This window comes from Narcine bancroftii, chromosome 2 (assembly GCF_036971445.1).
Source record: "Narcine bancroftii isolate sNarBan1 chromosome 2, sNarBan1.hap1, whole genome shotgun sequence".
Taxonomy (NCBI): Eukaryota; Metazoa; Chordata; class Chondrichthyes; order Torpediniformes; family Narcinidae; genus Narcine; species Narcine bancroftii.
In genome coordinates, this window is record NC_091470.1 from 318541746 (window position 1) to 318554526 (window position 12781).

The following is a 12781-nucleotide window of genomic DNA, read 5'->3' on the forward strand; positions in this document are numbered from 1 at the left end:
CTATAAAGGTGTGCAGCTGGATTTTAACCCAAGCCTTTGTTCACTCTGTAGACATGTGCCCAGCAGTAACCGGTAGAGCAGTGAATGTTGATCAGGCCTGAAGATCTGCCGCCATTGACCTTTAGGCCTCCCACCTTGTACTGGCTGGAAACCAGGGTATGGGCCAGACTCTGTCATTTTGCAGAAGACCAATCTTTTGCTTTTACTGAGGGTTCAGAGTCTTCAGGCTGAGTGTACCAGACCCACTACATCCCTGGCTGAGATCCACCAACTCAGCACAGAGCAGCTACCAAACCGGAGATCCTGGTATGGCACTGAGAGCCTGGGCAGGACTTGTAACTGTTAAGTCACTAGAGGAGTGGTTCATTCTTTAATTCCTTTCATATATTCAGTAACCTGCAAGGAAATTTTGTGGGTGTAACTTTGTCCCTGAAATGATGAGCTTTCTTTGCACAGACATGCTGAGTACAATTATTTTGTACTGCTGAAGTTCAGAAATGTAGCCGTCTAGAGAGAAGGCAGGTAAGGATTTTGCTTCAACATAAAAGGTAACGAGATAATTTTTTGCTCATTTTGGAATTAATAGAAGGAGAACTGTAATTTTAACCTGAAATGAGAATTTCCTCATTTCCAATGACAAACTCGAAACATCCAAGAGGAAAATGGATACTTGTCTGCTAAACACCAAGTGGTTACTGACATGTTTCTATTTCCTCCTACAAGCAGTGGCATCAGCCAGTGCCCAAGAATGTAATTGGTTAACGCCTTTAGAGATTTAAGTATGATCATACCTGCAATTGGATATCAGAAGACAGAAAATGTGCAAGCATGTTTGTGCATTCTGTGGTAAAGTATATTAATAATATATTCATTTGTGGATGCAAATGTGTGAGTGAAGACTTAATTATTTTTTGATAAAAGCCACCACAATCTTGTAATCATTTCAATGTAAGAAACAAAATGTCAGTAGTCCTGCGGAAAGGGAGGGCTACTTAAGTCTGAATATTTAAATGTTTTACTGTATTGAAGTGGCATTGCATTATGCATTCTAGTGAAAGCACCAATGTGTCCTGTGGAATTTTTTATGCCCTCTGTTGCTGAGCTGTAGATTTATGACCCAAGGGACATCACTGAAAACAGAGCAGTAGGTGAGGATAATTTTGTCTTTAGATGATAGTGCAAATGACCATTATTGATTCAGTCATAAATGAAACCGGAAAGCAGTATTGGCTATTTTCCACCATTAACCAAAGCCAAACATTTTCCTGGTGATAGTGCAACGTTACACACTAAAATGTCCCAAGGTGCAATAGGAAAGTTGTACAGGGTATTTTTTTGAAATTAGTTTCTTATTTTTCTTTTCTCTTGATATGGAGGGAGGTCATTGCACCTTTTGAATCCTTCAGAGCATTCCCACATTATTTTCTCTATTCTTTCTCACGTACCCACTCACTTCCCCCTGGCCCCTGGCTCACTTAATCCTGCCTATGCTGTGGGTAATTTGCAGGAAGCAATAAATTTGCCGACCAGCTTGTCTTTTGGATGTGAAAGGAAAGCGGAGGGCCCAGAGGAAATGCCACCAGAGAAACACTGGAAGTTAGGATTGACACTGAGCCACACAAACAGATATAGGGACGTGGCCAAAAGCTTGGTTGAAAGTAGGTTAGGTTTGGGCGTGCAAGCTGAAAAAGACAGGCAATGGGGCTAGATCATTGGCACATGGCACATGGATAGATGTTAGTGTAGGAATGCTGTGTGGAATTAAAACAGTTGTCCACTGGGAGGTCCCTGTTATTGCAGCAGACTGAGAAAAGGGGCTTATCGAAGCAATCTCCAGGTCGGTGTCTAGTCTCTCCGATGTAGGCGAGACCACAATGGGAGCACCGGATGCAAAAGATGACCTTGGCATATACACAAGAGAAGTGCTACTGTGACTACTGCTAAGTCTCTTCGAGGGATGCCTAGCCTAAAGCAGTTGTCCTCCTTAACTGAACATAAGAAGTAGGAATAAGTATCCGGCCTACTCCACCATTCATTGAGGTCATTGCTTATCTGATGATTGGCTCATCTCCACCAACCTACTTTTCCCCTAAACCCCTTAATTCCCCTTCTATGTAAAAATATATCCAACCTTGTCTTAAATATATTTATTGAGGTCACCTCCACGGCTTCAATGGGCAGAAAATTCCATAGATTCACCCCACTCTGGGAAAAGCAGTTCCTTCCTCCTCATCACCATCCTAAATCTATTACCCTGAATCTTGAGGCTATATCCCCTAGTAATAGTCACCCCCCCACCGATGGAAACAACTTACCTACCTCTATCTTCTCTATGCCTTTCATAATTTTATATGATTCTATTAGTTCCCCTCTCACTCTTCTCAATTCCAGTAAGTACAGTCCCAGAAGCTTCAATCTCACCTCATCGGCCAAGCCATTCATCTGTGGAATCAACCTGGTGAACTTTCTCTGCACTGCCTCCAAAGCCAGTGTAAGGAGACCAGAACTGCACGCAGTACTCCAGATGCAATCTCACCAGTACCTTGCACAGTTGCAGCATAACCTCCCTGCTTCTAAATTATTCCCTCTAGTAATCAAGGCCAACATTCCATTTACCTTCTTGATTGCCTGTTTCATTTGCAAATCAACCTTTTGTACTCTTAAGTCCTTCTGCGCGGCAGCATGCCTCATGCTGAGAGGGTGCAGAGATTTACAAAGATGCTGTGTGGATTGAGAGCGTGCCTCATGAGGATAGGTCGAGGGAACTTGGTCTTTTCTCCTTTCAGCAAAAAGGAGTGACCTGATAAATGTGTACAAAATGATGGGAGGCATTCATTGATCAGGTGGATGGATGGCCAGAGGCTTTTTCCTAGGGCTGAAATGGCAAATAGAAAGGGGGCATAGTTTTAAGGTGCTTGGAAATTTCGGGGGGGGGGGGGGTGGGGATATGCAAGAGGTAGTTCTTTTCTTTTTACCCAGAGAGTGATGAGTGCATGGAATGTGCTGCCAGCAATGGTGGTGGAGTCAAGTGCAATAGGATCTTTTAAGAGACTATTAGATATGTACATGGAACTGAAAACAAAATTGGAGGGTTATACGGTTGGGAAATTCTATGGAGTGGTTAGAGTGGGTTACCGGGTAGCTACAACACTGTGGGCTGAAGGGCCTGTACTATGCAGTAGATTTCTGAGTTCTAAAGAAAAGACTCAAATTAACTTCTCAGGGACCTTCTTTTGCTAAGATGTAATGACCAGAATGGGCACAACTTCCTAGTTGCATTTCATTGTCCATCTTAAGCTTCCTGCTTCTGTATTTTTAAAGACCAGGAACCCAAAAGCTTCATTATGTGCCTTCACAACAGCTCCTGCTACAGAGCAGGGACATTCTTCCTCAGATGAGGAGACAAAAACAGACCCCACATCCAAGGTGTGGACTCGCAAAGCCTCGGTGCCATTATGCATTCTCTCCACTCTCCTTTGTACCCATTTACACCTTCAGTTTTCGTGGTATCTCCCATTCCCAATCTCTCACCATTTAGACCAGGGGTGGCCAATCTTTTAATTTTACATTTTTAAATTAGACATACAGCACCGTGACAGGCCATTTCGGCCTATGTGTCTATGGCACCCAATTAACCTACACTCCTGGTATGTACACATGGCCTGAAATGGCCTGTTACTGTGCTATATGTCTAAATTAAAGATTAAAAGTTCAAAGGTTGGCCACCCCTGATTTAGACCATCTGTATTCCTGTCATTGCCAGAGTGAAACTACCTCTGCCCACTCACCCAATCTCCAAATCTGCAATTAGCTCAAGCTTTCCCTCACATCCAGCTGTGGAGATAACATTTAATCCCATCAGTTAAGTATTGTGAAAAGCTGGAGTCCCAGCCCCGAAGCTCACCAATCACTACCTTCTGCTTGGCAAAGTACCCATAATTGCCACTATTTTCTGTGGGCTGACCAGTTCGTACCTTACCCCGATCCCACATGCTCATGTGTGCGATGCTATTAAAAAAACCTTCTGATCATCTATGATCAGTGGTTCCTGGACTCCTAGTTGCATTCTCAGGGTTTGTGAAGTGAGATTCCTTTCAAAGATTCACGTCGACCTTGTCCAATCACATCAATCCTCCCAAGGGCCTCACATGAACATATTTTACCACAGCCTCTGGCATTTTGCCCACCAACAGGCTGACCAATCTACAATCCCTCTTTAATCAATGACAGAATCAGTCCCAGGGTCTGGCGCTACCATCTCTTTGGTGGACTTCTTCCACTTGCATGGCACTTCAACTGCAACATTCACAGAATGAGTGGCAGTGAGCCACACACACCCTTTGTGTCCAATTCCCTGAAGAAGCGAGAAAAGTAGATAAATATTTCTATGTGTTGCTTTATGATTCTTTTGGATCCCAGAGTGAAAATTGGTTGTCTGATTCCATCGTAGTCAATCAAGCAAACAACTATTGCATCTTGTGAATAAAATGCGGCACAGTTGGCGTAACGGTTAGTGCAGCGCCTTTACAGTGCCAACGATCAGGTGTGGACCGGGGTTTGAGTCACGCGCTGTTTGTAAGGAGCTTGTACGTTCTCCCCGTGTCTGCGTGGGTTTTCTCCGGTGGCTCCGGTTTTCGTCCACTGTCAAAATACATACTGGTGGTGTAGGTTAATGGAGTATAAGCTCGGGGGTAAAATTTGGCACTGACTCCAAAAAGCATTTTCAACTCTTCATGTAGAAAACTGGTGTAAACTGAATGGGAAATGCATAGCAACAGATAAAACTCCCTCTATTCCAAGGAACATTTGTCTCTAAATCGTGTTTAAATACAAGTTTATTAGTATAACTTCATATAAAACCAGACGAAACAGCATTTCTCCAGACCACAGTGCACACACATAATAATCACATATAATCATACATATATAATATAAAATAAATATGTATAAATATTCTGGAATCATTTACTTGTTTCATTTATAGAGCCCCAGGATTGCAAGATACTGTTCATCAATCTTGCAGCCTGCGGGAAGAAGCTATTTCCCAGCCTGGCTGTCCTGATTTTGATGATCTTTCCTGATGGTAGTATGTCAAAGATACTGTGTGATGGATGGTAGGAGTCTCAATAATTCTTTGGTCCTGGTAAATGTCATCAATAGAGGAAATGGAGACCCCAGTGACCTCAGCTGTTTGGATGAATGTGTATAGTGATTTCCAGTCTGCAGTTTTGCGGCTACCATACCATACAATGTTGCAGCCAGATAGGACACTCTCCATTTTACTCCTGCAAAATGTTGTCAAAATCAGGGCTGGTGGCCAAATGAAAATAAAACAAAACTACAGTTGATGGAAATTTAAAATAAAAATAGAAAATGTTGGAAATAGCATGCCAGATCAGATTTGTAGAAAGTGAAACAGAGTTAACATTTTTGATGAAGCCTATTCTATCTGAAATAGAGTATTGACTGTTTCACTTCCCACAGATGCAGTCTATTGCCATCATTTTCTGTTTATACTTGACATGTGTGTAATATTAGCCACAATGCCAGAAGTGGATTTTCAAGTTTGAATTTTCCGTAACAGTCATAAAAAGTATTTCAATTAGCCCAGCAGAATTCTATATAATGTTTAATTTTAACAATTTTATCCTCCCTAAGACAAAGCTACCAAACTTAAGCAGAGAGCTAATCAGCTTTTTTACTTAAAGTCTCAGTCAGGGTCAAAGGTTATGGGGAGAAGGCAGGAGAATGGAGTTGAGAGGCAAAGTACATCAGCCATCAGACTCGATGGGCCACATAACCTAATTCTGCACCTACGTTTAATGGTGAGTAGCAGATGCATGGTGACAGTCCCCACCTTGCATTTGCTGTAGCCTTTCTAAGTTGCTGATTAATACTAGTTGCAATAAACAGACCATGGTTTAAAAGGCACTGACTTGCTGTTGACACTTAAGTCACATACTGTTGATGTGTTGGATTTCCAGACCAGTCTTGCTGTGAGGTTATTGATGGGCAATTGGAACTGCTGCCACTGTACAGTAGGTTTATTTTTATTTTTGTTTGCTTCTTAAAACCTTTTACCTTCTTCAGAGCTGCCACAAACTGAGAGAATATTGGGAAACCGAATTTCTCATCAAAGCTCCTTACCGCTGGTGTTCCACTGGGATGTTGCTGTCTGTAGGTGTGCCTGACCACTGCTGCCCAGCAGTACTGGTTGTATGTGCCCATTTACAGAGGGGTTCTCTGGAAAGATTGGCAGTGTGTATCTCTCTTGCATTGTTAAGCCTTTTAAGTCTGTTCGTCGGCTAACTAATAGCTCTTAAAGGCAGAAAAGCTGATAGGTTATTATTGAATATCAAAAGTAAAACTGCTGATGTTGGAAATCTGTATAAAAAATTGTGTAAAAATTCAGAAAGACGAGGAGCATCTGTGGCAGGAGAAACAGACAATGCTTTGGATATGTGGCACTTTTTTACATTGGTAAATCAATAATACCATGAAACAGGCTCTTCAGCCCAACTTGTCCATGCTGACCAAGTTGGCATTCTGGGCTAGCCCATTTGTCTGCATTTGTTCCTTATGTTTCTTAGCAATTCCTATCTATTTATACATCCAAATGTCTTTGGAGTATTGTAATTATACCCACTTCTATAGCTTCCTCTGGCAGATCATTCCAGATATGGCCTATGTTTGACACTCAGGTCTATCTTAAATCTCTCCCCACTCACCTTAAACCCATCTTTTGAATAATTGCCCCTGGGAAACAGACTGTGAGCATTCACCTTACCTACATTCCTCATGATTTCCTCAGACTCTAACTAAAACTCAGTGGGTCTCCAGTCATGGCAACACCCTGGTGAATCTCCTTTGCACCTTCATCAAGTTATTTATATCCTTCCTATAATTGGGTGATCAGACCTGCATGCAGACCTATGTGTGGTCTTACCTTGTGCAGCTCTTTCCAGAGGTCCCATCATATGTACTCAATACCCTGCCAGTATGCCAAACGTCTTCTTCACCATCCTCTGCACCTGAGTTACCACTTTCTTGGAATTGTGCATCTATACCTCAATGCTTGCCTAGCATTTACTGTGCAAGTCCTGCCCTGGTTTGACTTACTAAAGTGCAGCACCTCACATTTGTCAGAGTGTCTTTAGCCCACCTTCCCAACTGATTCGAGACCCAGTTGTAATCTTGGATATCCTTCCATTATATCACAAATTTTGGTGTAATCTGCAAAATTACTAATCAAGTTAATTATATTGGTGTCCGAATTATTACATAATATAGTTGGCAAACAACATTGGAGCCAGCACCAATCCCTGAGGCACACCAGAGTAGCAACCCTGCACTCTACCCTCTGTCTCCACATCAAGCCAGTTTTGAAACCAATTGGCAAGCTCACCTTGGATCCCGTGTGACTTTACCTACCACACAAACATGCCTGCGGGAGTTTGTGAAGATCCTCTCCAGTTAACTTGATATCATTGATCCTCCTAGGTCCACACTAGACTGCACATGGCTCATGTTCATTTACTTCTGCAGCAAGACTGCATCCCACTTCCCAAACCCTACCTCCCAAGTTTTGCATTTAGTCTTCCTCCGAGTTGGGTGGTCCTGGAATGACTATTTTATCAAGGTCACCTCAAGGTCACTTCTTGAGCTCATACTGTGGCAAGGCCAGAGGTCCAGTTCTGCCACCAAGTTTGGTGACATTCCCTTTCGGCACCTGAAATCTGGTACAGACTAGGTTCTAAAATGGGGAGTGGGGCAAGTTCAGCTGAGACTGGTTGTGCTGCAATGTTGTGGGGCCAAAACAAAGCAAATATAAGCATTGAAGCAGAAAGTATTCTCAACAGTGATCAGCACAGTGGTACAGCTGGTAGAGGCACTTGACTCACAGTACCAGAAATGTGTGGTCAATCCTGATCCTGACACTCTGGAGTTTATATGTTCTGCTTGTTGCTGTGTGGGTCCCCTTCGCTTGCTCCAGTTTCCTCCCGCATCTCAGAGGAGCTGTTGGAGGGTAAAATGCTGCTTGTGTGTAGGTGAAGCCCCTTTCATGGCCTCCCAAGTTCCACAGCCATTCAGGATTTTAAGTTTGTAATTGGTCACATCTTTGTATTGAGATGACGGATTCGTGGGCCAGAAGGGTCTGTTACAATGCTATTCCTCTTAAACTAAAAGTAAAGTGTGATGAATTGTTGATGATCAGCATAGACTTGATGGGCCCAAGGGGCTTATTCGTTGTTTATGAATCTCTGACTTCATGACGTTCAGCAGAGAACCACTGAAAAGTTATTCTTCCACGCCTCCTGTCCTTTGCTGTTTGGTGCCCTGATCACCTGCGACAGGTGGTAGACCCAATCAATGTACATTCTGAGCCAGGCAATAATGGGAAAAGTGAACAGAACCACAGGCCATTTTTAGCAAGCATCCAGCTAGCAATTGGGAAATTGAGCCCACTGTGTCTTTGTACCAATCCTCAATGGTTTCAAAGAGTCATAACCTTTTCTGACAAATGCATTCGACCCTCACCAATCATTTACAAAGAATTAGCTTCACGCTGAAGATATTGTAGTTTTATAGGCTATCAACCACACATTTCTGAATCACAATATAAATTTGATGATTTGTCCAACAAAATGTAGACCATTGTTTGTTGTCTACTGTTGTTTGTTATTAATACAGCAGGGTAGAGGAGATGCAAGAAAAATTGACTGGTTCAACTGCTGAATATGTATTGACTTTGCATCATTATCAATCTGATTATGAATATTGCCAATCTAATGTTCCAGCTATGGTTCAAATATAATATTGGTGAGTGTGTAGTGGCATGTCATTTGTATTATTCTCCTTTGATTGTAAATGCCATAAAGCTGACGAGACATCCTGTTTTGCTCCTTAACGTAGTTCAAGGATGACTGGCAACTTCCGAGTTTGTGTGTGGAATCCCTGCTATGTCTGGTCATCAGGGTGGAAGTAATGTATCCAGGAAATAGTTGGCCATCGTATTGTTCTCAGCTTGTTGGTGCAACATGTATAGGATTGTTTTGCCAATAAATGGTGATCAACAGGTTCCCAAAGTGCAGGATATGGCCAGGATTTCAGTGTGAAGTTATGAGAATAAAGATCACACAGATAACATGGGACCAACTAGACAGCCATGGCATTAAACAAGAAAGTCTGTAGATGCTGGGGTTGGTTGCATTGCACAAATGTGCTGGGGAAACTCGGTAGGACACGCAGCATCCATGTACACAAATATGCTGGAGAAAATAGGGCCCAGACTTGAAACATTAGTTACCCTTTATTTCTTATGGATGTTGCATGATCTGCTGAGTTTCTCCAGCACACGTCTGTACAGTTATGGCAGAAGCAATGCTTTGCCTTCATATCAACATAAATCTGAGTCATTTTTGCCAGAATGCTTCACAGGATTGAATTACAAACAATAATTACAATCCACAAGAGGAGGTATGAGATGTGCTGAATGAGTTAGTTTTATGGAGCAATTAAAAAAGGGGAGAAGGGGGTAGAACATGGAGATAATTAATGAGAAGTGCCAGGGCTTATGCTGGCACGTCCCTACCAATTAGTTTCTTTATATTTCAATAAATTATTTCACTGAAATATTTGGATAAAAATGTACCTCTAATTCCAAAACTCCGTAGTTCCATAACTTGTATGGCATTAATGATCAGAACTCTTTTCTCCAAAGTTAATTCAGATTTGCTGGCTTTAGTTGAACAGGCGTCTCTTTGTAAATCCAGCAAAAACTACATCCAAAAGCACATGCAGGGATTATAATACCAAAATCAATGCAAGGCGCTGCCAGCTACTTTTTATAGTTGATGCATCCGCCAGATTATGTGGAGGTTTTAGCAGCAGGCCAGAATGATGAATGGTTAGACTCAAAGCTGCTAAGCTATTCCCACTCATCCTCCAGCATCACCCAGTTCTCCTCCATTGAGAGTAGATGCTGTTGTCTGGGAGAACAGGTGAAGGTTCCAATGCCCTAACCAATGGAGACCAATGCAACTCGTGCCAGAACTGTTCATAGGTGGTATTTTGTACCCAAGTGCTATTTATGCTATCCAAAGCAAGGATATGCCCTGTGACATAATGGGGAGTTGATCCTTTTCTGAACTGTTTCACAAGTCGATTGGAAAATTAGTACAAGATTGAGAAAAGGATCCCTAGTTATCTCTGGAGCACTTTATATTTTGTATCTTCAGGTTGATGGTTTAGCTAAAGGTGAGGTCCCAAGACCATGGAAGATTCTCTGTGAAATCACATCTTAGGGTACTTTAATGAAGAGGTGAATGTTTTGGAGAGGGTAGTGGAGGACAAGTAGCAACTGGAGACAGGGTAAAGGAAAAAAAAAACTTTGAATGGAAAAGCATTGGTCTCTGTGGGAGTTTTTGTGAGAAAGGTGAAAACAGCCATCCATTTGACTGAAGGTAATATGTACCTCTCAATAGATAGTTTATTTATTATTTCCTTGTGTTGTTTGGTATCATACATTCTTTGATCAGCTTCTGTGAAGCTCTTGAGTCACTTGTTGCAATAAAGTCCCCTTGTATACTATATATACCCGGTGGCCTGTTGCTGATGTTCACAAACAGAAATGCACATTTCACTGGTAGTTAAAGAAGCCATGGTCACTAATGTATAATGCTAAGCCGATGTTTCTTTTCTTTTTAGACAACAGTGATTGAGTATGTAAAACCTTCTGATCTCAAAAAGGACATGAATGAAACCTTCAGAGAAAAGTTTCCCTATATCAAATTGACCCTCAGTAAGATAAGAAGGTAAGGAAATACAGCAGTTGTAAGAGCAGATTAATATTTATCTGACAGTAATTAAATGCATAGTTCAGGTATTCAGGGTAAAAACTTTAATGGAAGAGTAACCCTGTGAAGAGATTAGTTGAAATGAAGAAGTCTGTGTAGTTTTTTTTTCCTGGGTGTATAATCATGATTAACTCAGATATGCAGATCATACACCCAGAAAACTATCTACATCTATCCAATGAACCAGTAGGCCAGAAGGTGGAACTCAAAATTTGTGCTGATGAACTGAATTTAGAAATTTAGCCATTGTTTCAACCACTGCCCCAGGAATTGTCATTGGAAAGACAATTGGACAGGGGGACTTTCATGTAGTTTCAAACTGGTGAACTTTATAGAGCCCAACTAAAAAGTCTGGGAGCTGGTTCTAAGAGTGGGAGCTCCCCACGGACTTTTGGAGAAAACCAATAAGAACAATATCCCATTTCTCATCTGACATCAGTCTTCCAGGCTCTGACACCCCTGGCTATATCCAGCAGTGAAGCAACAAGGATGCAAGCTCCTCGAAAGTGTACATCCATTGAAACAAATTATAAATCATTCCAACTCTGGAAGTTCACAAAGGTACATATTCCATTTTTCTGATACCTGCTTTGGGGTGCACTCACTATTTATTCCCCCTAAAATTCAGATTTCATTTACATAAGGCCAGAAAAACAAAGAGACAATATTTGCCAGAAACACAGGTTAAAGTGTCCCTAGGTTTGTATATAGGTACTGCTGGAGGCTGATTGGCTAAAATAGTGCTGCATATCAGAATAGAAAGTTTCTCAAGGCTTGCTTTTCAAGATCCTGTGCCTAATGACTGTTACGGGCCCAGAGGATCCCAAAAACCCACCAGCAACACAAATTCAGCAAGACAAATGGTTATTCAAACAAAAATCATTTTTAAATTTTCTTTAAACATAAAAACAGGATCAAACTTTAACTTATTACTATTAACTTAACCCCCTTCTAATTCTAAGTGCACGTGTATGTAATGTGTATAAGTTCAGAAAAGTTCTTTGATTCACAGTCCAATCCCACTTCTCACTCCTCCAAGTTCACCAGTATCAGGCAATTCTTATACTGTGCACATAATTTAACATTTATGAATTTTCACCAAGCTCTGGTGCTTAAATAGTTACTGCTCAGGAAGGTTCTTGTTGGTTTCAGAGAGAGAATTGTTGCTCGTTGGACACACACAAACTGCTTCCGTCCGATCAGCAACTTTAGTATCTTGCCAAAGAAACTTGCCCCATCAGGGTTTTCCAAATAATAACCCCTTCTTCTGCAGATTCCTTTTGTTTCTCTTATTTTAGGTGAAACATTCTAGCCAGATATTTCCTCTTGTATGGACCACAAGGGTTTTCAACAAGCTGAAGTCACAACCCATCTTCAAAATGGGGTTTCAGCAAGCTTCCAGCTTGCCATGACTGCAGAAACCAGTTCTCTCTCTCTGAGAAAGCCTGTTTGGTCTCCTCTCTCCTCTCTCTCTCTCTTTGCTTGCAAAACCACATGACCTTCTTAGAACAGCAAACTGCATCCAGACAGATTGCAGCACTGGACTCAAACTTTTAAGTCTGTTCATCTGTTGCTTTCAAAACAATAATCCATTTACATTTGCTTTTGAAATTCTGTAGCAAAGCAGCCTCCTTGTTTTATTTTCTTTGCAAAGGTTCCCGGTGCCTGCATGACTGACTTTCAGCAAAGTTCTTGCATTTCAAAGATCTGTTTTGTGACGTGTTTGTGACCTACACTACCTTTACAATTTATCTCCTTCTAAAACATATATAATCTGTCACATGACAAAGTATCATTTCTAGATCCCAAACAATAAACTGATTATTGATAACTGACCACCCAGTACTCTGGGACATGTGCAAGGATCCAGAACCATGCTGAACAATTGTAATAGTATTTACCTGGTGGACAACTTCCAAAATGTA

At 41.5% G+C, this 12781-nt stretch overlaps 1 protein-coding gene across 5 annotated transcripts in view; it reads left to right on the forward strand.

The window, feature by feature from the left end:
* cables1 (Cdk5 and Abl enzyme substrate 1) overlaps positions 1–12781 on the forward strand; it is a 167596-nt gene that overhangs the window by 138188 nt on the left and 16627 nt on the right. For 4 of the 5 annotated variants that reach the window (XM_069921788.1, XM_069921789.1, XM_069921790.1 and 1 more), the window contains one exon: positions 10708–10814. The exons of the other annotated variant lie outside the window; for it this stretch is intronic. In XM_069921788.1, coding sequence (XP_069777889.1) covers positions 10708–10814 — 107 coding nt within the window. The remainder of the gene's footprint in view (positions 1–10707; positions 10815–12781) is intronic. 5 annotated transcript variants of the gene reach the window in all.